Source organism: Lytechinus pictus, chromosome 11 (genome assembly GCF_037042905.1).
Source record: "Lytechinus pictus isolate F3 Inbred chromosome 11, Lp3.0, whole genome shotgun sequence".
Classification (NCBI taxonomy): Eukaryota; Metazoa; Echinodermata; class Echinoidea; order Temnopleuroida; family Toxopneustidae; genus Lytechinus; species Lytechinus pictus.
In genome coordinates, this window is record NC_087255.1 from 27358895 (window position 1) to 27382448 (window position 23554).

General features: G+C 36.5%; 2 protein-coding genes across 4 annotated transcripts in view; one reads left to right on the forward strand and one right to left on the reverse strand.

Annotated features, from left to right (window-relative positions):
* The window catches only part of LOC129271100 (spindle assembly abnormal protein 6 homolog), a 38602-nt gene extending 26718 nt beyond the window's left edge, over positions 1-11884 (forward strand). For both annotated transcript variants that reach the window (XM_064106244.1, XM_064106243.1), the window contains exons 14-18: positions 1909-2034; positions 4467-4548; positions 4747-4856; positions 7123-7289; positions 7650-11884. In XM_064106244.1, coding sequence (XP_063962314.1) covers positions 1909-2034; positions 4467-4548; positions 4747-4856; positions 7123-7289; positions 7650-7965 — 801 coding nt within the window. In that variant the 3' untranslated portion in view covers positions 7966-11884. The remainder of the gene's footprint in view (positions 1-1908; positions 2035-4466; positions 4549-4746; positions 4857-7122; positions 7290-7649) is intronic.
* The window catches only part of LOC129271101 (peptidylprolyl isomerase domain and WD repeat-containing protein 1-like), a 36929-nt gene continuing 24790 nt past the window's right edge, over positions 11416-23554 (reverse strand). For both annotated transcript variants that reach the window (XM_054908460.2, XM_064106245.1), the window contains exons 11-16: positions 23179-23378; positions 22386-22452; positions 21725-21807; positions 19510-19622; positions 16394-16545; positions 11416-14980 (exon numbers count right to left, since the gene is read on the reverse strand). In XM_054908460.2, coding sequence (XP_054764435.1) covers positions 14837-14980; positions 16394-16545; positions 19510-19622; positions 21725-21807; positions 22386-22452; positions 23179-23378 — 759 coding nt within the window. In that variant the 3' untranslated portion in view covers positions 11416-14836. The remainder of the gene's footprint in view (positions 14981-16393; positions 16546-19509; positions 19623-21724; positions 21808-22385; positions 22453-23178; positions 23379-23554) is intronic.

Genomic DNA, 23554 nt, shown 5'->3' on the forward strand with positions numbered 1-23554 from the left:
CCGTTTGGGCTCGAATCATGTGATGAGTTTGTGAATGTGCAAATAATTCAGGGTATGGGTCATGGCCGCCCCAAATAATTTAGGGTTCAAAGGATCAAATCCATATATTTCTTATGTCCAATCTTACAGAGGGTTGTAACTGATTAAGAAAACTCAACTATGGAAAACCAGCAACCCATTTGTCTAGTAGGCACATCACATGTAGCTTACCTGGAAAGGTCTGACACAGGCCTTTTACATTTTCTGGGCCGAGATCAGAAGAGGAGGGGGGTGGGCAGGGATGGGGGCTTCAGCCCCCCTCCCCACTTTTTTCCAAAACTTTACAAAAACGTAAAAATGACCAAATGATTGTGATTTTTTGCAAGGGCAGCTCCCCCCACTTTGAAAACCGTTCCGCGGCCCCTTTTGGGGGGGGAGGAGGGGAGGTTTGTCAATTTGAACTACCCCTTCAGATCTCGGCCGTAAAAGGTTCCAATCAATGCAACATTTTGTACAGACACATGTCGTGGTTTTACATAGTTTTTTATTACCTGCAAAATTCTAGTGATCATGCAAGGTAGATGTTTAGTTTTAAATTTTCCATCAAATTAGATATATAAATTCCAAATATCTGGCAAATCAGTCAGTCCGCAAGCCCTGAAAAAGTAGCTTCTTTTATCCAAGTGATATTCATGACAAGAGGGTTTTTGCATAGTTAATGAGCTTGGTGCGAACCAAAACACCTCTTTTTATTCGGCCATTGCTGCTCTAAATATTGACCAAATTTCATGTTTTTGGTATCTTTGTAAAGAAGAAGAATCATTCTTTTAGGTCATGTGTTTGGATTTTTAAAATAATGTTGTAATATAGGAAAAACTCTGATCTAAAACATGAAACAAAATATTTTTTTTCATGCAACAAAAGTTGTTGTTTTCACACTTAATTTCTGTTTAGGCACAAATGATTTTTAAATCATGATAAAGCTGAAGATCTAAGCTTTAATATGATATAATTTTTATAAGAAGATGTATTTTAGATGGGTCAGCAGCCAGCTTTTCATAGGCCAAGTACATTTTGCAGCTCAAAAACAAGAATACTGCGCTCTGATTGGTCATAGACCACACACCCACGCAAATTCCAATGTTCCCCACACTGGGCCTCTGCAAGGTCACACTCACCATGTGGTAATCTCTTCAAATTACCCGCGCCTGTTTGTTTTGAAAACAGTATTCAGCCAATCAGAACTCTGGATTTTATGTTACTCAGAAATTTCAGAAATCTCGTCTTGCATCTTGATGGAAATAACTGGCTGCTGACCCATCTAAAAGATGCCACATATCAAGAGTGACATTGTAAGAAAGTATAGAGTTTGAGCTTTCTGATGATATAAATAATGTTGGTGCCTAAAACACAAAATGTTGCACAATTTGCAAGTGAAAACAGAGGAAGAAAATTCTGTTTGATGCATCTTTTCAGGTAAAAAATTCACTTATTTATCAAAATATTTCATTCAAAAGAAATGACCAATATAAAAGGGTAACATTTATTCTTGCCCATGGTACAAAAATAATCGATATTACTCAAGGAGAAAGTGGTTAAATTCTTTGAGAAAGAAAGTCTCACAATTCACGAGATTTTGCAGGGACATGAATTCAGCCACGAGAGGACTTGGATAAATCTTGCTCATTTGCTCATTAACACAGGGGCTTGCGGACTGACTGAAATAGTATAGTTTTGAATCACTATACCAGTACTATTTTCAGTGAGCATGTAGGAACCTGAAAAATCTTAATTAGATATTTTGCATGGTCACCCCTCTCCCCTCCCCCCACTTTCAGCTCAGCCCCCTCCCCCCACTCTCAAAACCATTCCATAGCCCCTGCTGTAAGGGGGTCTCTATTGAAAGGTTGTTTCATTTGATTTGAATAGATGAAGCTAAAGAACACAGTGACAAGCAAACAAGAGAAACTTATTGAAGAGAAAAGTCAGACGTTACACTCTACACAAGAAGAGAGAGACAAGTTAAAGAGAACATGCGACTCTATGGAGGCAGAGGTAAATATGATTATCATAAGATTGGATGGTTCAGAGTGGGATACAAGATATATTCCATGGGTAAGGAAATATTGCACGAATTGGAGATGAGTGCAATATTGGCTTTTAAAGAATGACATTTTTTCGTGGTATCCCATGAAGAAAAGCTATCCAATTATCCTTAATGGTTTATCGTTAACCAATGAGAGGAAGGAAAAAAATAAAAACCTTCCTATAAGTTGCTGGGAAAAACTTACACTTCGCATTGTATCATCCATGAAAATCTCCATCAATTGCCTGGAAAGTATTTTGATTTAGATGGAAACTATCCAGAGAATATATAATCTTGACTGGACTTGAGGGGAACGTCAAATACATGTATGTTGCCCGCAACAAAATCATATTGGCTGGAGTCTCTAGACGAGGGTAATATGGTTCTATTGAGGGCAATATATTTGATGTTCCCTGAAAGCAGAGCCAGTCAATACTTTTATTATCATCCTAATCAGATATCTAGAACAAAAATGTAAAAATTGAGATATTTCTTTTAAGAATAGGAGTTCTGTTGTGTCATGTCTATATTAGTGGCTAGGCTCTGCACTAAACCATTATGACATACTTGAACAAAAAAGTCCACTGAAGAAAATTTGCTTTTCTGATAGGTCATTGATGGAATAGTGCACTATTCCATCATTGACGTTGCAGATCGTACACTCTCTCCTCTCGGACGCGCCTGTCAGCAAAGTGTCTATACCGGGCAAGTCCCGTGAAGGGACGGCGCAGGCTAAGCGTGTGGCTTCAGGAAAAGTAGGTCAGTCAGCTTAACGCATCAGGCTCTGCTTATGCAGTGCGTTTTCTCTATTTTGGTTCAGATAAGGGATGAACTGAGAACTAGATATCATTGTTCTAACATATTTAAAGTAGGATATAAAATGACTATACCTGGCCTTTATTTCAAAAGTATAGAGGGACTTATTCATCCTCGATTGTACTGGCAAAATTACTACTTCTCCTTCGGCGCTTTGCCCCTCTGGAAAAATAAATGCCAGTCCAACCTCGTACAAATAATTCCTGCTATACTCCTGCAAAGCATGGTATATTTGTATATTAATTGTTTATCATTAACCACTAGAGGAAAGAAAAGAAAAACCTTCCCAAACGACATTTCACATTTTATAATGAAAATCCCAATTGTTAAAATTCCTGAAAGTATTTTGATTTAGTTGGAAACTATCAGAGAATGTGGAATATTCCCTTCTTTCTAGATTTTGAAAGATTGCTTTCTGGAATTTCAGTTGATGTTAGACTACATAAGATATTAGTGCGATAGGATCGAATTCTGGCAACCAACAAAATTTTTTATTTTTTAGGTATAAATATTTTATGCTAGGGGATAAACCAAGATTAAGTTTTAAAATCATTGACCTTTAACTTCTTCATGCTTTTGGACTCCTTTTCTCGACTTGAAAAAAAGATTGAATCAGATCCCAGATGGAGTCGGTCATAGGGCAAATCCAATGTACTCATGTTTTACCCACAATGCACTACAACGTTATGATTATCTTTGTGCTCATTTGATTTTCATTTCAAGTCTTTGTTTCTTGGCAACATATTTGTTTTGTGACCGTTGCAAATGGTAAAGTGGACAGATTTCCTATACTTTAGGGTATTTCTCGAGACCTCTAATCGATCTTCTAGGTAAGAAACAGTACAGTCTAGTTCAGGATTCTACCTGATGTTTTTTTTCAATGTCGATGTGGTGTGTTGCCTTCATAAAAGCAGAGCTGCCAACTAGTATACAAATAATGCACGTAAGCGCGTGCATGCAGGGCCAAATAATGAACGATATGCGCGAGTGTAGTATATCCACTTAGCGAGTCGAGCACAGAGTTCAGTATTTAGGTCCTCTATGCACAAGGATGCATGCATTGTTTTTTATACACCCCCCCCCCCCCCCCCCGTCACCCATATTACTGAGTTCGCCCAAATGCTATAATTCATCTAAATTATAGATTATTCAAGATAATTCCAGAACTCGCACTATCCTGCACTCTAACGTCAGAGTGCAAGATAGTGCATTTTGGATGCAATAGTGCAATTCGCTGAATATCATGTGATCCGATTTGGACCAATCAGATTACAGAACATTCTTGGGAGTTGTATAATACTGAATGTCAGTATTTAGTACTGAAAATTAGAATACTACTGATGGTTTCCTGCAAAATACTGATTTCTAAAATTTTAGTTTTATGTCTTGTCCTATGGTATTTCTTTGAAATAACTGATATCTTCACCAAAATAATGATTTTCAGCTTTTAAAATACTGAAATGTTCTTGTTCCGGTTGGCAGCTCTGAAAAATTAGGTAGGGAATACCAAACCTAATTTCATGTTAATTTGTATCGATAGATTAAAATGTCTTTTTATTTTGTTGTTTGGCATGTTGACTTTCAGAATGAAAGATTGAAGGATGCTCTAGAGAGGACAACAGGCAAACTTGAGGAAAGCAAACAATTACTCAAAACTAATGAAAATGGTGAGTTATGCTGAAAAAATGACAAACAATATGGATGGTTTTGATTACAGATAGGAAAGAAACATTTATACGATAATGACAGATTTATTCACAATCTGGATTTAGGTCTTAACTTATTTAACTCCGTTTTAACTAGTTTTACATTAAACTTATTTTGATGTATTTCAATTTCTTTTATCTTATTTAACTCTGTTTTAGTAATCAATTGGCTAAACAAGCAGGTTAATGAGGTTCACCTATCTCAGCGCCATGGTACGTTTGAGCCATCATCTCGACCACCACCTGTCACATCTTATAAACCTGCAGGAGTAAGATTTCATCAATATTTTCTTTTAGTTAAAGGACAAGTCCACCCCAACAAGAAGTTTATTTGGATAAAAAGAGAAAAATCCAACAAGCATAACACTAAAAATTTCATCAAAATCGGATGTAAAATAAGAAAGTTATGACATTTAAAGTTTTGCTTAATTTCACAAAACAGTTATATGCACATCCTGGTTGGTATGTAAATGAGGAGACTGATGACGTCATCCACTTACTGTTTTCTTTTGTATTTTATTATATGAAATATCAAATATTCAAATTTTCTCCTCATTGTCAAGTGAAACAAAGATTAATTCCTCCCTGAACATGTAGAATTAGCATTGTTTAATACTATATGGTTCAGCCAAGTTGGTCCGTATTGTCAAATCTGTAAAAAATGAAGTATTGTATAATTTAAACAATAAAAAACAAAGGAATTAGTGAGTGAGGGACATCATCGACTGTATCATTTTACATGTCACTGAGTTGTGCATATAACTGTTTTGTGAAAAATAAGTGAAACTTTAAAATGTCATAACTTTCTTACTTTACATTCCATTTTGATGACATTTTTAGCGTTATGCTAGTTTGATTTTTCTCTACTTTTTCAAATAAACATTTTTCTGGGGTGGACTTGACCTTTAAACAAGAAAGCCTCATTCAGGGGTGCATTTCATGAAACAAACAGTGATTCATACTTACAACTGTCAAAAGCTACAGAAATCCTTGCATCTGATTGGCTCAGAGCAAATAAGTCCATGATAATGGCCAACATGCTCATGGAACGCTGCAGTGTCATCTAAAATATTCAGACATAATCAAATACACCCCTCCCCCAAAAAAAGTTAGTGAACCCCACCCCAATATGCACTCCTTCATGCCAAATATTGAATGTAGACAACAACATTACAATATTTCGCAAGCCCAGACAAACAAACTTTATTGAATGTAATATTATATCATCAACTTCACAGTTAAATATCTGAAACATGGTAGAACTTGACAGTCAGACCGCAGGTCCCTATGCTAATGAGCAAATAGGCCAGATTCATCCAAATCATCTTGTGGCTGAATCCTCCTCCTTACAAAATCTTGTGATTCATGAGATTTTCTTTCTCTAAGAATTGACCTAATTTAATTTCAAGTCAAATTAAATATCATTACACCATCAGATAGAGTAAATGCTACTCTTTCATATTGGTCATTTATATTGTATAAAATATTCTGAGAAATCCGTGAATTTCAGGCCTGAAAATGTGGATCAAAACTGAATTTTTTCCTCTGTTTTCTTTTGCAAATTGTGCAAAACATTTTAATTTTGATCCTCGAAGATATCCATATCACCACAAAGCTGAATTTCTGTACTTTCTCACAATGTCACTTTTAATATCCGGAACCGTTTAAACGGGTCAAGATCACACTCTTCCCACCAAGGTACAAGATGAGATTTCTAAAATTTTGCAGTAGCATAAAATCTAGTGTTCTGATTGGCTGGATAAGATTTCAAAACATCAACCGCGGGTAATTTGATGAGATTACCACATGGGGAGTGTGAGCTTGCTGTGAACCCAGCACTGGAACCGTTGAGTGTGTGGTCTCTTTGACCAATCAGAGTGCGGTAATCTTGTTTTGAAACCTATACCATTTTAAAGCATAGTTATTCAGCTTTATTATGATCTGAAAATCATTTGGGTTCAAACAAAAATAAAATGTAAAAATAACTTTTGTCAGGTGAAAATTATCATTTTGTAGCATATATTAGATCATAAGTTTCACCTGCATTACAAAATCTTTGAATAAATCTAAACACATGCCCTGACAGAATGATTCTTCTTCTTTACAATGATACCAAAATCATGACATTTGATGCATATTTAGAGCAGCAATGACCAAATTAAAAGACATGTTTTGATCCACATTGAGCTCATTAAATATGCAAAACCTCTCTAGTCATGAATATCACTTGTATGAAAGAATCCACTTTTTGGGGACCTGCCTTCTGACTGCTGACCACTTTAAATATATTAATTTTCGGTTGGGGTTCACTAACTTTTGAGCACCACTGTATTTTGTTTTGTTTATTTTTGTTCTTGACTATCCGCCCAAATTACCATTCTACTGACATGAAACTAGAAGAAGATAATTATTATTTAAAGCTCCTTTTTAGGCTCTATCATTTCCAATAATGTGTTGTTATATACTTTACAATTCCATTATAATGCATGGACCATGCAATCAAATTATCACTAATTATCATCTCTATCTTTGTAGGTACAGTATCCATCAATAGGAGCTAACAAAGGAGTGCCTCCTACAACCAGCACCACCGCTGCTCTACCCCGCCACGCCCTTACCTCCACCCCTTCAGCGATTCCAAGTGTTCCTCTCAGCACGCCTCACTCCGGTCTCAGTGCTATCCAGCATACCTCTCATGCAAGGTAAGAAAAAGCTACCAATATTTGCATTTTAAACGTGAATGAAGTCATTAGTTGTATTTGTTGTGATAGTAGAACCCAGCGACCATTTATTACCCTAAAAGACTCACGCAACTTTTGAAATTTGTGATGCCTGGAAATTTGAACTATTTAAATTTGTATGCTGTAAAGAAATTACGCAACATTATCTAAGTGCATGTCAGACCCAACATTGCTCAAAAACATGAATCTACCTCCACCCCCTCTGCTGTGAGATGGGTCCAAATAACTTGGCTTTTTTGACGGTTAGACAGGGATGAGCTTGTAGCAAGCAAGACATACCATATCAATGTCTTATGATTTTCTCTTTTTTTAAATTTCCAGCCCTGCATTGGACCCAAAATACCTCCAAAGACAAGAACAAGCTGGCCCGATGAGAACGGCCCCTCCACCAAGCTATCCTTTGCATTCTATGAACCAACAGAGACCTCCAAATGTGGCTCCATCTCAACCTCTCTCCCAGACACACCCTCCTGCCGTAAGGGGGCGTGTCCCATCCATACCAGGACCCAGGGGTGGAGGACCGGTGCAAGGGGGTAAGCCTGGTGAACAGGGAGGGGATCCTGCCGGTGCCGCTGACCAGGGACAGCCACCTCTCATGAGCGCCTACTTCCCAAGGTCAATGCAAGCTGCTTCGTAGCTTCCATATGTGATTGACATCCATTTGGATGCTTTCCCTTGGACTGTGAATATTGAAGATTCATCTTGTGGGAATCAGTGCCTTTAAAAGTGTTCGCAAATGGCATTATACAAATGCTATTCATCATCATCATTAAAGCTATCCTGAGATGAAGGTATGCCGTGTATTTAGTACGAGGCGTCATAGAGAAGTAAATTGAAGTTCACGTACAGTGAAACGTGTTTATAGTAACCATTTAAAGGGAAAATCAAACTTTGGCCTTGGTAGACAGATTCTACCATTTCAGTGGTCAGTATTGACAGGTGCCTAACACAGGTTTCACTGTATTTGAACATTTTTCATGAAAAGGTGAAATGAGAATGAGACATATGCCTCTTTGTATTAGAGACCCACAGGACTGTAAAGGGCTGAATTGATCAATGACGGTAAAGTGACCACGAGAAGCAGTTTGCTGGAAAATAGAGAGCTGTTATATAGTGTATGACTTTGTTTGAGTATGGCTGTAATATCGTCGAAGTTACTCATCTGCATATTATTGCACTACACTAGGCCAGTGTTACAGTGATAAAACACAAGGCACATTGCCAAAAGTTAGTGCCTCTTTAAGCAAGAATCTCGCAATGATGGCATTAAGCTCCTTTACTGTATTCCTTATTGTTTCATCTATAATAATGATAGGCATTTGTAGAGCGCAATCTATCTAGAAACAATCTATTCCGAGGCGCATTTTTGTCTCACCTGCATAGCAGAGCGAGACTATAGGCGCCGCTTTTCCGACGGCGGCGGCAGCGTCGACATCAAATCTTAACCTAAGGTTAATTTTTTTAAATGACATCATAACTTAGAAAGTATATGGACCTAGTTCATGAAACTTGGACATAAGGTTAATCAAGTATTACTGAACATCCTGCCTGAGTTTCAGGTCACCTGACTAAGGTCAAAGGTCATTAAGGGGTAAATGAACTTAGACCATGTTGGGAGAATTATTTTCAAAATCTTAACCGAAGGTTAAGTTTTTGAAATGACATCATAACTTAAAAAGTATATGGACCTGGTTCATGAAACTTGGGCATAAGGTTAATCAAGTATTAGTGAACATCCTGCACCAGTTTCAGGTCACATGACCAAGGTCAAAGGTCATTTAGGGTCAATGAACTTTGGTCAAGTTGGGGGTATTTTTTTAATTACTATCATAACTTTGAAAATTTATGGATCTAGTTCATGAAACTTGGACATAAGGTTAATCAAGTATTAGTGAACATCCTTCCCGAGTTTCAGGTCACATGACCAAGGTCATTTAGTGTCGATGAACTTTGGCCAAGTTGGGGGTCTTTGTTAAATTACCATCCTAACTTTGAAAATTTATGGATCTAGTTCATGAAACTTGGGATATAAGAGTAATCAAGTATCACTGAATATTCTGTGCGAGTTTCAGGTCACAAAACCAAGGTCAATGGTCAGTTAAGGTCAATGAATTTTGGCCGTGTTGGGGTAATTGTTGAATTGCCATCATAACTTTGAAAGTTTATGGATAGAGTGAATGAAATGTGGACATGGGTGTAGTTGACAAGTCTGAAGTCACCGTTCAAATGTCATCTATGGTCAATGAACGTGGTATTATGTCATTATATGAATGGTGTTTTTGTGAATGATTATTTTGTAGTAGTTTTCAAAGTTAGCACTGCTGCTATATTAAATCGCGTAATGCAGGCGAGACTGCCAGAGGCGTTCCACTTGTTATTATTATTATTACCCCAGCTTTAGCTCGAGCATTCAATGAATTAATCCTGCTGGGTACCCATTCACCTCACCTGGGTTGAGTGCAGCAGTGTGGATAAATTTCTTGCTGAAGGAAGACACGCCATGGCTATGATGGAGTATGAGGAGGAAAAGCTGCTTGCTGGATTCCTAGGAGCAATTCTCAATCTCAATTGACAAGTCGTCTGATCATACAACTTCCCGTGATTTTGATTGGCTGAGATGCACTTTTACTATGGTAACTATCGGATAAAACATGACTTGTCGAAGCAAAACCTCCGTTATGTCCTTCATGGAAATACTCCCCTGCATCAAAGAGGCCGCTCTGAATTTTGGTTAGTTGCCTAAGTGGCTCTAGAAATCAGATGTTAAGAATCATTTGTAATGTTACCAAGTTGTCGAAATTGCCACAGGAAGGGGCAACAGTTACCTCAATTGAATGATAGGGGTGTGTAGAGTTGCATCACCCAGACCTCTCTTTTATTCTTCCACTTTCCCTCTTTATATTACCCCCTTTTTTTACTATTTTGAAAAAAAGAATGGTGGGAGGGGGCAGTCTCCCTTCTAGCTATGGGATGAAGCAAACACCCTGCCTTTGCAATCACTATTAGTTGGGGATGATGTATCGCTACATATGGTGAATAACGATGTAAATATGAAAATTGCCAATCTTTTCACATTGCACTTTGCAAGCAATGTTGTATCCCAATTTATTTTCAAATCATGTAAACAAATGGGGAATTTAAAGAGTGAATTTTGACTACACAGGGGCACGGTGAATCTTCTGACATTCGCTTCTATACATTTTCGGTTACATTATATCTTTTCATCAAGCAATCTGAAATGAATTAAATATGATGGTCATTTGATCTCTATACTATAGAAAATGAAGAATGCCTGGAAGCATACTTATAACATTTTTTTCTCATTTTTCTGGCAAATATTCTGGGATTAATGTGGTTAAGATAAGGAGGAAACTATTCATTATAGTAGCGAGGATGTCAAAATCCTACATCTCAAAATGTTTCATCCTGGAATAGGATTGTAATGAAATGCTCTTTGAGATAGCACTCGGCTAAAACAAGTGTAAATTTTGAGATTCGCTTTCTTTGGTAAGAAGTGTATTTGAAGGGGAGACTTCATGAGAAGGAAAAAAAAAAAACATCTTAAAATACTGCTGTTACTGATTAGAACCATAAGCACACATAAATCTCATTGAGCTGCAATTCATCTGGCAAGTTAAACAGACCTGCCAACCAGTACATTTTGGGCGTATTTAGTACGTTTTTGCAACCATACTACGGCAGTACGTTTTTTTCTTTAAAATATACGTTTTTGTAAAAAAAAAGTCTCTATTTCATAAAACTTACACAAATGTGGTTATTAGATCAATGTAATTTCAGGTAACTTTTTTTTTCAATCATTTTGTTAAAACCAGGGTGAGATATACACATGTTTCAATGTGGTTTTTTTGTTCATCTGCAAGAGCAGTGCGCATTTTAGCTTGCATGCAGCTTGAGCGCCATGATGAGCAAGTGCGCCACGCATTTTATTATGAAATACACTTTTTTGGGGGAAAATACAGTTTTTTTTTTAATCACAGAATACAATTTTTCATTCCCAGAGGTTGGCAGGTCTGGTTAAATGCCCATTCTACGAATTATATATAAAATACAACAGTAAAGGTAAAGGTGTTGTACAAAATATTTATTTACATACATTAAATACATGTACATGCTTGTACACAAAAATGTAACATCCAAAGTCATCCTCTCGTCTCCTTTAATTCAACTTTCCCTTTGTAACAAAACTAAAATTTCAGCTAAAAACCAATTATTCATGTGTTAGCCTTCAGCACATATGGAATATTGTGATTTCCTTTTATATTGCTATTGGCTATTTCTTAGGTCTTCACATGATTAACTTTTAAGTCTTTTTAAGTGGGAAAAAAGATGATCATGTTTGACATATTGATTGTATAATCTTCTATAGATGTATTTAGAGTGTTTATGTAATAAGATGTACATTTCAAATAATTTATCTGAAGTCTATTTTTAATGTACTGTATCATAAAATGTAGAAATTGTACAGATGTTGGAATTTATAATCATTAAAGTTTGAATGTGTCATACAAAATATAATTAAAGTATTGTCTCAATTTATACAATTATTTTGGTGATTTTTTGTTTCAGATTTTGTATGAAATTACTTGGCCAAGAAATTTCTTAATACCATGAACCCTGATGAATAATACCTTCCAGCAGCTCCAAAGCTGTCCCTTATAAAGATTTAACAATGTAAACATTAGTTTGACAATCATTAACATTCAAAGCTTTCCAATGTGCAGTTACCAATAAATCAGATTTCGTCACTTGGCTGCCGTACGTTGATTTTCAATCCCTGTGCATCTTGCATGAGGGCGATGGCTCATGTGCGTTATGCGAATAGAACCTTTGAGAAACATACATGTATCACCAATGGTTGCCTTGCTGGCAGAAGGGCATTAATTTCTGCATAATGTAGAGTGTATGCAAAAGTTGACACCCTTCTTCAAGCAAGGCGACCATTGGTGATGTACTTTTCAAAAGTCCTTCAATTACTATCTCATATACTGCATCCTATAATGTGGTCCCATTGTATGCTAGAGAAGTAATTTTTAAAATAAAAAAAGTAGGGACAAGACATTTTCATATCTTATGATGTATGGTAAGGTCCCCCCAAGTCTGCACTCACGCGTATCTGCACAATTCTAGTAAAAGAAGATATGCAACTTTACACATACAATACAGAGAATGATATTCATTATAAATATCACTCAAAATGGTAGAAAAATAAGCAATTTTTGGCATTTCATGTGACGGCCTAAAAATGCAGCCTTTCTCATCGACATCCCGAAGCGTGTGTAAAGTGAATGGTTGAGCAGACATGGGGCACCATTTTTTTGTTCAATCTGAAAATGACTGGGTGAGGTTTTTTCCGAGAAATTAATATATTTCAAATTTTTATGAGATTTTTTGCACACTTGCTCATCAGAATATAATAATGTGAAATTAAAAAAAATTCATGTTAAATCTTAAGTTAAATAGTTGGGTTTGCAGATATGGGTCCCCTTCATACTACATATCCTTTCAGACTTTGAAAATAGACTGATATGTGTTAATCAAAACACACCTTAGATATGATCTTGATTCACAAATCCTATCTGACTGTTTAAAATAAACCAAGGAATAGCAGCCAAGTAGTTTGGCTGAAATAAAGGCCAAAACAAATCATAGTCCTTGCATTACTGAGGACAGTGATTTTCCGTTCACCTGTAATCCATTGTTGGTTCTTTACTTTTCATGTGAAAATTCATTGAATTAATCCTTGCAAAACAGAATTCTTGCTTTGTGTTTTGTAAATTTTCTATAAAACAGAAAATAACTGTCTCTACATAGGTCCTCTTTTCCTTCTACAGTTTTCTTGAAATCTCAGGAAATTATTTTTTTTATTCAAATTAGGCAAATATGATCACTTACTTAACTATCGTTCTTACACAGTACTGATATGCCAACAGTTAACTTACCTCAACTTTCTGTGCTTCTTGACCAAAATAATGCATGTATATTAAAATTCATCTAAAATTCTATCACAGCACATGACTATTGCAAGAAAGGAAACTTACAGACTGTTTTGAACCAAAATATAGACCCGCCAACCTGAACAAGAACATTTCAGTATTTTAAAAACTAAAAATCAGTATTTCAAAGAAATACTTTAGGATAACACATAAAACTGAAACCTTAGTAGAAATCAGTATTTTGCATGAAACCATATCAGTATTCTCATTTTTCAGTACAGAATACTGATAATCAGAATAAAAATTTTGTTATTAAAGGAGAATGAAACCTTTAGAACAATATAGCTTGTGTGAAAACAGAAAAATCAAAGAAACACATCAACGAAAGCTTGAGAAAAATCAGACAAATAATCAGGTTATGAGCATTTGAATATTGCAATCACTAATGCTATGGAGATCCTCACATTGGCAATGTGACAAAGATGTGTGATGTCACTTGTGAACAACTCTCCCCGTTACTTTAGTATATATTTCACTTAAATTGCCTCTTTTATCACATCTATCAGTAGATCATGCGTTCTTTCTACAGGAGAGCATGTAATACAGATTTTTAAAGAATACATCACGGATAAAGAGTTTGTATCACCATAAGAAAAAGCAAAAAGAGACATTTGGGGGGTATTTTATAGTCCATCAAATGGAAAGTTGTTCACATGTGACATCACACATCCTTGTCGCATTGCCAATGGGAGGATCTCCATAGCATTAGTGATTGCAATATTCAAATGCTCATAACTTTCTCATTGTTTGTCTGATTTTTCTAAAACTTACGTTGATCTGTTTCTTTGATTTTTATGTTTCAACACAAGCATGCTTATTCCAAAGGTTTCATTCCCCTTTAAGGGTATTAATTTGATGGTTTCTACGATAGGAAGAAATTTGAAGAAACCTGGTAGGAAGAAATTCCTTGCGTGCCTATATGGGCAGCGCAACTGAACCCGGGGAAACAATAGCAGTGCTTTGTATCCTCAGGCAAAAAGCACTTTATAAATCCAGCTACTATTACTTTTATGAAGTGAAAGCAAAATTAAACACACACACAATCCTTATTGTTGTCAGATGCAAATGTGTAAGCAAGCCACAGTCAATGTGTGCTTGTCAGTTCATTGACCCTTGACCTGTACCAATAATATCAATCTGTTTTGCACCATAATTGGTAGTTGGTAGGGAGATTTGCACAGTCTTCAACAGCACTGTCCATCATAAGATCCGAAACCCCATATTATAAAGATTAGCAATTCATCATGGGTCTGACATCGATGATTGATCGCATTCATTATTGGGTATGATAATACATATGGTATTGTCATAGTGCCAATACCACTTTGACAAAAACGCTTAAGATGTCAAAAGAAGTTCAGAAATTGAGAGAGAACTTTTGTTCAAAAGCAGATTGAAACAAATACAAATCATGAGAATCAGTCCCATGATCATTCGCCAAGCAATATGTTATGGGACCCTGAAGTCTGATTTCACAATCAACACACACTGGTATCATTTGACGGATATACTGACGATACGTATGTCATCCAGGGGCTTATCGGTCTTGGGGTGAACTTTGACCTCACTGATCTTCTGGACGCATTCCATGCCCTTGATGACCCGTCCGAACACGGTGTGCTTCTGATCCAACCATGGCTGGAAGAAAAGAAGAAAAAATAATTCATGACAGTTCATTTCAGTAAAAATTTTGCTCTGATTTAAAAGGTATGCTTTAAGCCTACATTAATCATAAATAGGCTGAGATATAGTGTAGTAGGTTTCACGGTACACCATGTATCTTTCTTGGGCAAGTATTGGTCCTAAAAAAGACCGTCCAAACTCGATGTTTCGACAAGTGTGCTCTTGTCGTCTTCAGGCTGAGATATTTTGGTAAATTGTATAGCCAGTGGGGGTGGGGTCCCCCTTTTCTCTAGCTTCTGTCAAATAATTCAACAAAGGCCAATATACAAGCATCTGTATTCAACAATATTTTCTTGTTCTACTGCTGAATATTGAAATTCTTCTTTATTGTATGCAATAAAGTCCACCCTCCACACATGTTAGTCAGTTAATTAAGGTCTAGTAAAGCTTAACTCAAAGGAATGATTGGAAGTGCTACAGGAACACCTACTTCTTCCGTACCATGATGATGATGACTACTTTCTCCAATCTGTTTAGAAAATCTACTATTCTATTTGACGAACTTATTCTATATTGGGCTTTGTGTTGTTCAGTCTGTGCACACCAGAATCGGTAGACTAGCTTAGCCGGGGTAAAGGCCCCCTCACACCTAACCGAACTGCCTGAAATATGCCTTGCGATGGCTGGCGTAAGGCATTTGTTTAAAAATCGTTTTAAATGGTAACTGATAGTAAATCATATTTACCCTTCGTGTTTGGGTTCCCACACCTTCTGAACTAACAGCTGCGATTATTCAAATTCGCGCGAAAATTTTGAACATGTTTAAAATTTCCCGACGAATTGAAAAATCGTTGGTCATCTGTTTGAATTCGCATCTCTTATTTAGTCTGCGGTAATCGTTCGTTTATCGTTCGTGTGTTTTTGTCGCGCATAGTCCCTCTTCGCGCTTTTGCCAAAGTGGACCGATCTCAAAAGAACCTGTAACGAAGCAACACGATGACACAACGAATAAGATTGCCTGATCTATTCCCTCGTCTTCGTTTCTAATCTCACGCCATATCAAACCATTGCTCACTGTTCCTTCGTCTTATTAGGTTATATCAACACTTCGCTCGCCTTCGGCCGCAATTTTCTTCCGAAAAATCTATATCCTTGGCATGACATATTTATCCTTTGCTTACCGCTCGTTGGTAAAATTTGACAATATTTACTGATCGCATGATTTGACAGAAATTTTATTTGAATTCGTTGAATTCGCGTGCATTTCGTTCATTTTTCCCTTTCGTCACCCTTCGTCCGCCTACATTCGGTCAGGTGTGAGGGGGCTTTAATATAGGAGCACCTTGAGCACCTAGCAAGGTGGATACGTGCGCTATACAAATCCTAAATTATTTATTATTATTCATTAACACATACATGATTACTTACACATGGGACTACAGTGATGAAGAATTGAGAGCCATTGGTGTTACGTCCTGCATTGGCCATGCTGAGTGTGTAGGGACGATCATGTCTTAATTTGGGATGAAACTCATCCTCAAACTCTCCTCCCCATATTGATTCTCCTCCAGTTCCATTACCTAAATGCACACAATAGAACAGACAGGATTGGTTATAATTGTTTCATAATATATGCATGCATGTTCCACCCTTGTAATGACACCACTCATACATGTTAATCCTGAGAGATTGGTACCCCATAGTGTACTTGCCATCCTTCAATCATCCAGTCAGTCGGCAAGCCATGAAAAAGTAGCTTCTTTTATCCAAGTGATATTCATGACTAGAGGGTTTTTGCATCGTTAATGAGCTTGGTGCGGACCAAAACACCTCTTTTAATTCGGCCATTGCTGCTCTAAATATTGACCAAATTTAATTTTTGGGGTATCTTTATAAAGAAGAAAAGTCATTCTTTCAGGTCATGTGTTTGGATGTTTAAAAAGATTGTGTAATATAGGTGAAACTTTTGATCTAATACATGAAAGAAAATAATTATTTTCATGCAACAAAAGTTGTTATTTTTCCACTTAATTTCTGTTTGAGCCCAAATGATTTTTAGATTATGATAAATCTGAAGATCTAAGCTTTAATATTATATAATTTTTATAAGAGGTATTTTAGATGGGTCAGCAGCCAGCTTTTCATAGGCCATGTACATTTAGCAGCTAAAAAAAAAGAATACTACTCTCTGATTGGTCATAGAGACCACACACCCACGCAAATTCCAAATTATCTGCGCCTGTTGTTTGAAAACATTATTAAGCCAATCAGAACTCTGGATTTTATGTTACTCAGAAATTTCAGAAATCTCGTCTTGCATCTTGATGGAAAAAGCTGGCTGCTGACCCATCTAAAAGATGCCACATATCAAGAGTGACATTGTAAAAAAGTATAGAGTTTGAGCTTTCTGATGATATAAATAATGTTTGTGCCTAAAACACAAAATTTTGCACAATTTGCAAGTGAAAACAGAGGAAGAAAATTCTGTTTGAGGCATCTTTTCAGGTAAAAAATTCACTTATTTATCAAAATATTTTATTCAAAAGAAATAACCAATATAAAAGAGTAACATTTACTCTTTTCTATGGTATAAAAATAATCAATAGTACTCAAGGAGAAAGTGGTTAAATTCTTTGAGAAAGAAAGTCTCACAATTCACGAGATTTTGCAGGGACATGAACTCAGCCACGAGAGGTCTTGGATAAATCTTGCTCATTTGCTCATCATTGTAATTATGTAATTTAAGGTTTCCATGTCGAAGAAGAAGAGTATAGTGGGTTACATGGTACATAAAGTATTCTTTCATGGGCATATGTTGGTTCTGAAAAGGACCACCCAAACACAACGTTTCGACATTCTCCAGAAGACAACAAGAACACACTTGTAGAAACATCAACTTTGGGTGTTCCTTTTCAGGACCAACATATGCCAATAAAAGATACATGGTGTACCGTGAAACAAACGATACTCTTTGGCCCGAATTCACAAAGGTGGTTTTGAAAACCCACGGTTGAGTCCATGGTTTATGCAGAGTCCCTGTATGAATTACGCTTATTTTACCGCATATATTATAAAATGTCCAATGCTGATGCGCGCTTTTGTCACAGTGCACCAAATTGACACCTGTTGCCATGGTTATTCACGCTATTTTATTCATGAGTCCACCATTTTGAATTAATGAGTCCACTCTTCAAACAGTGGACTCATGAAAAAAATAGCGTATCTAACCATGGTAACAGGCGTCTAATTGGCACACTGTGACAAAAGCGTGAATCAGTATTAGACATTTTTTATGCGCTAAATTAAGCATGATTTATACAGGAAATCTGCATAAACCATGGATTCAACCGTGGGTTTTCAAAACCACCTTTGTGAATTCGGGCCATTGTATTTCTCTTTTGAAGAAATTACAAACCTAAATGTAATCTAACTACAGCTTTCCTGGGATCTCACATGTAGTTCTAACAATTACTCTTCCCTATGATTGGAATTTATCATTATAATAAGTCTTTAAATTTTTATTTCTCATCCATGGCCCAGGTCATCTTGTATGTTTCAGGAAAAAAAGAAAAAGAAATTCTAGAGCGTATGATATAAAGTGGGTCCAGAGTAGACGAGTTCAACATGTAATTGCAAATATCACAAAGTCCATGAAGTTTGAAAAAAAAAAAATGTTAAATGATGGGAAACAAGCAATGTGAGATTCCCTGGCTCATGGTTTTTCATCTCCAAGTAAGTTTTTCCAATTCCAATATCATTTTGAGGACTACATCTTCTTATAAACTTTAGTTACAGTCAAGCTAAAAGTACATACAAATTAACTCTTCAAACATTCATAAATGAAATTTAAACAAAGGAAAAGTAAATTGACAGTAATTGACAACTAAAAGGCAAAGCTTGTAGGCTGACCCCCCCCCCCCCCCATGATCAATCATATGTTGAAAAATCAACAATAAAAATCAAGTATTCATTTAAATCATTGTGAGATGTAAACAAAAATTATATACTGTAACATACAGGTACATGTAAACATAAGTCAACCTTCCATAAGTCAAATATTCAACCAAGTCAAAAAAAAATTATACAGGATTTATGCAAAAGAATGTGTTATAATTATACCTCTTCTGAGTTGAATTTATCTCAATTCAAGCAAATATGTAAGGTCAGAACAGAAAGTAAATGAAAATCATACAAGGTAAAGCTATAGCGGAATAGGGTCCACTATGTTTAAAGCAAAACTGATAGGCAAGAAAGTAGAGGTTAGAAATGAGAGTATCTCTTTCGGATATGAGTGTAGTCCTTAGGTCTGTAAACCAGAAGAGTTGAGAGGCTGGAGTAGGAGACACGAAAAATGAAAGGCTTGGGTAGAAGGCTGGCTTGAGTTGGAGAGGTGAGAGAGGCTTGAGTCGGCGAGATGAGAGAAAGGCTAGCTTGCATTGGTGAATAGAGTTGTAGAGCAGAAGCGAAGAGAAGTGAAAGCTACGATGATATTGATTGAGGAATACATTAGAGCTAGTAATTGATTTACTAGAAATACATCTTACCTTGTGGATCACCCGTCTGAATCATAAACTGCTTGATGACTCGATGGAAGATATGTCCGTTATAGTAACCATTCCGACTGTGTACACAGAAATTCTCTATGGTCTTTGGGCATCTGGTATATAACAACAATAATATGCAAGCTTATACTGCTAATTAACCCAGTATTTCTATTCAACACTGCATACTATTACCCAAGCTGTAGCAAGGCTACCCTGATCGGGTGCTCAAGCATTCAAGGTATTCCTTCCCACCAGGAGGCCGTTTCATATTAAAGCTCTTTGTAAGTTATGAGTGACTTTCAGAACGCCTGATGATCCTTCCTTGTGGTAAATGATATTCACCATTAAATGTTCATTGGTAATAGTACATAAGAAAGGTTCGCCAGTATTCTTATTAAGTCGCTCTTAACTTACGAAGAGCTTTATGAAAACCCACCGGGTACCCATTTCCTACAAATAGCATAATATATGTAGGTGAATGTGTTGGTAGTGTCCCATTAAAAATAATATCACTTCTGTCAAATTGTCTAATAAAGTCTTTACGATCCGAAATAAATTTACAACTGATCAATAATTCTACTATCTACATGTATAACAAGTTTTATAAAATCCTGGGGCGGTATTCTGAACATTGCCTTTTCTCCATGATTAATCTTTTCTCAGAGATATGACAAAATCGGTATTCTGGTGGATGTCATAACTTTTGTCACAAAAATTGTCACAAATTTTGTCTTTTCTCTTTAGCGCGCACCAAAAATGCGCGTAATCCTTTTTTACAAGGAGAAGATATGACAAAAGTTATGACAGGGGGGTAGCAGTCATAAATTTTGTCATCTCTTTTAGTACCAAATATGCCGATACCCTGCCGATTGAATGTCAAGCATATAATGATATTATTTAGATTAGATTGTGGTATTAGTTTCACTCATCATCCATGACAATTTTCAAAATTATTTTTTCATGCTAAAATTAGTTAGGCCCTACATATTAATTCCTCCTTTTTTTCTCTGTTTTACTTCTTTTTCTACTTCTCTTCTAAAATCCTTCACAGCTCCCTGTCTCTCTTTGTAATTAAGCGCATCAATACATGCGTAGTTGCGCGATGTCAGCAACTGTATTGGGGATACGCCCTACCTGCAACGGGGCCTTCCTATTGGCTAGAAGGGCTCCAACTGGGAACTAACAATGATTTTGATTGGTTTGCTTCCGAATTTTGAGAGATATGACAGGGAAAAGACAATGTTCAGAATACCGATTTGTGACAATCATAGCGGTGTCACATCTCGGAGAGAAATTACAAAATTTATGACAGTGTTCCAGAATACCACCCCTGGGTTAATCCTAATAATCTAATATCAATGATTCTGTCAATACATTACATTAATCATATAATCCGAAGTAGAGCTTTTAACATGCTTCCATTAGAATTATAAATAAATAGACAAATTCACCTTGACCCATTAAAATGTGATAAAAATTAAAGGGCAAATCTGTCCTAATGTCAAATTGCTACCGAGAAAAGCAGAAAAATGGGAGAAACATACCGACAAAAGATTGATGAAAACCAATCAACAGATAATAACAGATATAAACCTGTGCGTTATTTGTGAAATTATATTCAAGCATATCTCCTTCATGTAGTGTACAAAGTCCATCGATCTAGCCTCATTTTAACAGTTCAAGATGAAATAATCTATTAGAATGTATTATTCCCATGGTATGGTGTATGAAAATGGTAAGCCAGATCACAAATAAAAGACATCCTAAATCTCTGAAAATATGTAATATAGAATTTATGCACATTAAAAGGAGAGCAGCTAATGGAAATTTATGCCTCTGCAATTACAAGATGAAGGAAATAACAATATCACAACCTAACTTCAAAACCTAATTTCAAATTATGGGCTCTTTGACCTTTAACCTTGTGACCCCTAAATCAGATTATCATCACTCACACATGAATCACTGTGAGACTGAGATATATGTACAGTATAATGACCTCTTGACCTATGACCTCATGACCCCCAAACCAATCAGATCACTGTCAATCCTATATGCATAATTGGACCAAGATTCCATGGTAGTTAAAATAATGGAGACAAGTTGCCATAGTTGTAACTCTTTACAAAACTAGCCCCAGGTAGGGTTAACATTGGTCACATACATCAAACATTTTTTTTCTAAGGAAATGTGACTTGAAAGACACCATACTCACTCTTCTGTAAAGAGTTTTACATGGACATCACCCATAGTGGTATGAAGAATAGCAGTACTGGATAGTCTCTGGGCTGATCCACCCTAGGGTAGGGGAGGAAGAAGCAAAAATATAAATATCAGCTAACTCAGTCCTGAACCATGTCTAATTCATCCTAAACCTGATATATTTAGCTAAAAAAACAATAAAATGCTCCTTGAGTATACAGCTAATCTCACGTGAGTTGACTTTCCATGAGTTGAATATTCGTCAAGTCAAAGTAATTGCTTTAGACAGGATTATACAAAACATGTCTTAGAAACCTTTCCTAGGTCAAAATTCTCCAACGTACCTTGTCAAAAGTCTCTGCCATATCTTTTACCAAGATTCCTGATATGCAAGGGCGCTATGCGTCGTTTCATAGTGGCTTTCTTGCATTCACCATAATTGTTTTGTCTAGGATGATGTGTGAGAATTGGCCGATTCCCACATGAATGACATGGTTCTTACATTTGACAGAGGTACCTCCATGTTAGTAGAACAGACATGTTAAGGGCAAGTTAACTGAGGCAAAAAACTTTTAATCAATCAAAAGTATATCATACTAAAAAGTGTAAGAAAGTGAAAGGGCTTGTAACCGATACAATAATTGTTGAGGTAAACAATGGAAAGTGGCTCATACCTGTGTTGCAGCCATTTGTTCTTCTTTGCTTGGTTTCTCATTGAATACATCTCTTTCAGCTTCATTACTAAGCAATAAAAAACAAAATAAACAGATGAATAAAAAATTTCTACAGGCAGCTTTTCTACTTCTACATTGATTCTTTGTAGACTGTCTTGTACCTCCGAAATGTTTTGATATCATATCACGTCTTAATAGGGTGGACATTCTCCAAATCATATTAAAAACATTTACATTAAGTTTCCTCTTCACCCCCCCCCCCTCCTCCCCAAAGCAAAGAGCGAGAGAAAAAAAAAAAATGACCTGCATTTAATATATTTAACATAACCAAAGGAAAACAAAGGTTTCTGCTGTCAAATATCCCATATTAGATTATGTAGCTTGAAGGAGGAGAAACAGTTACTGATCCTATGTACACCACACTGCAAAAACGCCAGTATTAATTTAACACCATCCTGGTATCTTTATCGGTAAACACCAGAGAAGTATTAAGCTTAAAACACCAGTATAGAATCAAACCAATATTGTTTTAGCGCTAATTGGTGTTGCTTAAATGCGTATCTGGTGTTAGCCTAATCCCCAATCAGTGTTTCAATACCTCTCTGGTGTTTTGTAATATAGACACCAGGCTGGTGTTAAATTAACACCTGCGTTTTTGCAGTGCAACAGCTCAGTTCTAGCGATCCATATGCATTGTCAGTGTATGATAAGGAGTTGAAGATGGATCCATAGTTGAACATCCAATCTGAAATACCCTTTGCCCCCCCCCCCCTCCTTTTTTGCCAGGTCTCACCTCTTTGCATCGTCGGGCTCCCTCCTTGTGAAGAGGTAGAAACGGTTTTTCTTGAAGGCACTGCAAACCAGGGTAGGGTCTGCTTCGCTGCCCATTAAGGAAGGATTATCAGACGCGGTCATCTCTAGCGTGAGGGCGCCCTTCGTTTGTTTGGGTTTCCCTTGATACATGCTGAGATGCAAGAACCTAACATTCTCTTGCTGGAAGGGTAAGACAGAGATAGATGGACGAATAAAAGAACTCAATCACATTGAGTTATCAAAATCTGGAAATGACCTTTTTCATAATGCTTATCAACAACTTTGGCAAGTGAAATATAGTGCTATTACGCAACAGATAGATTGGTCGATAGTAAACTTATGATATATTCTAGTAT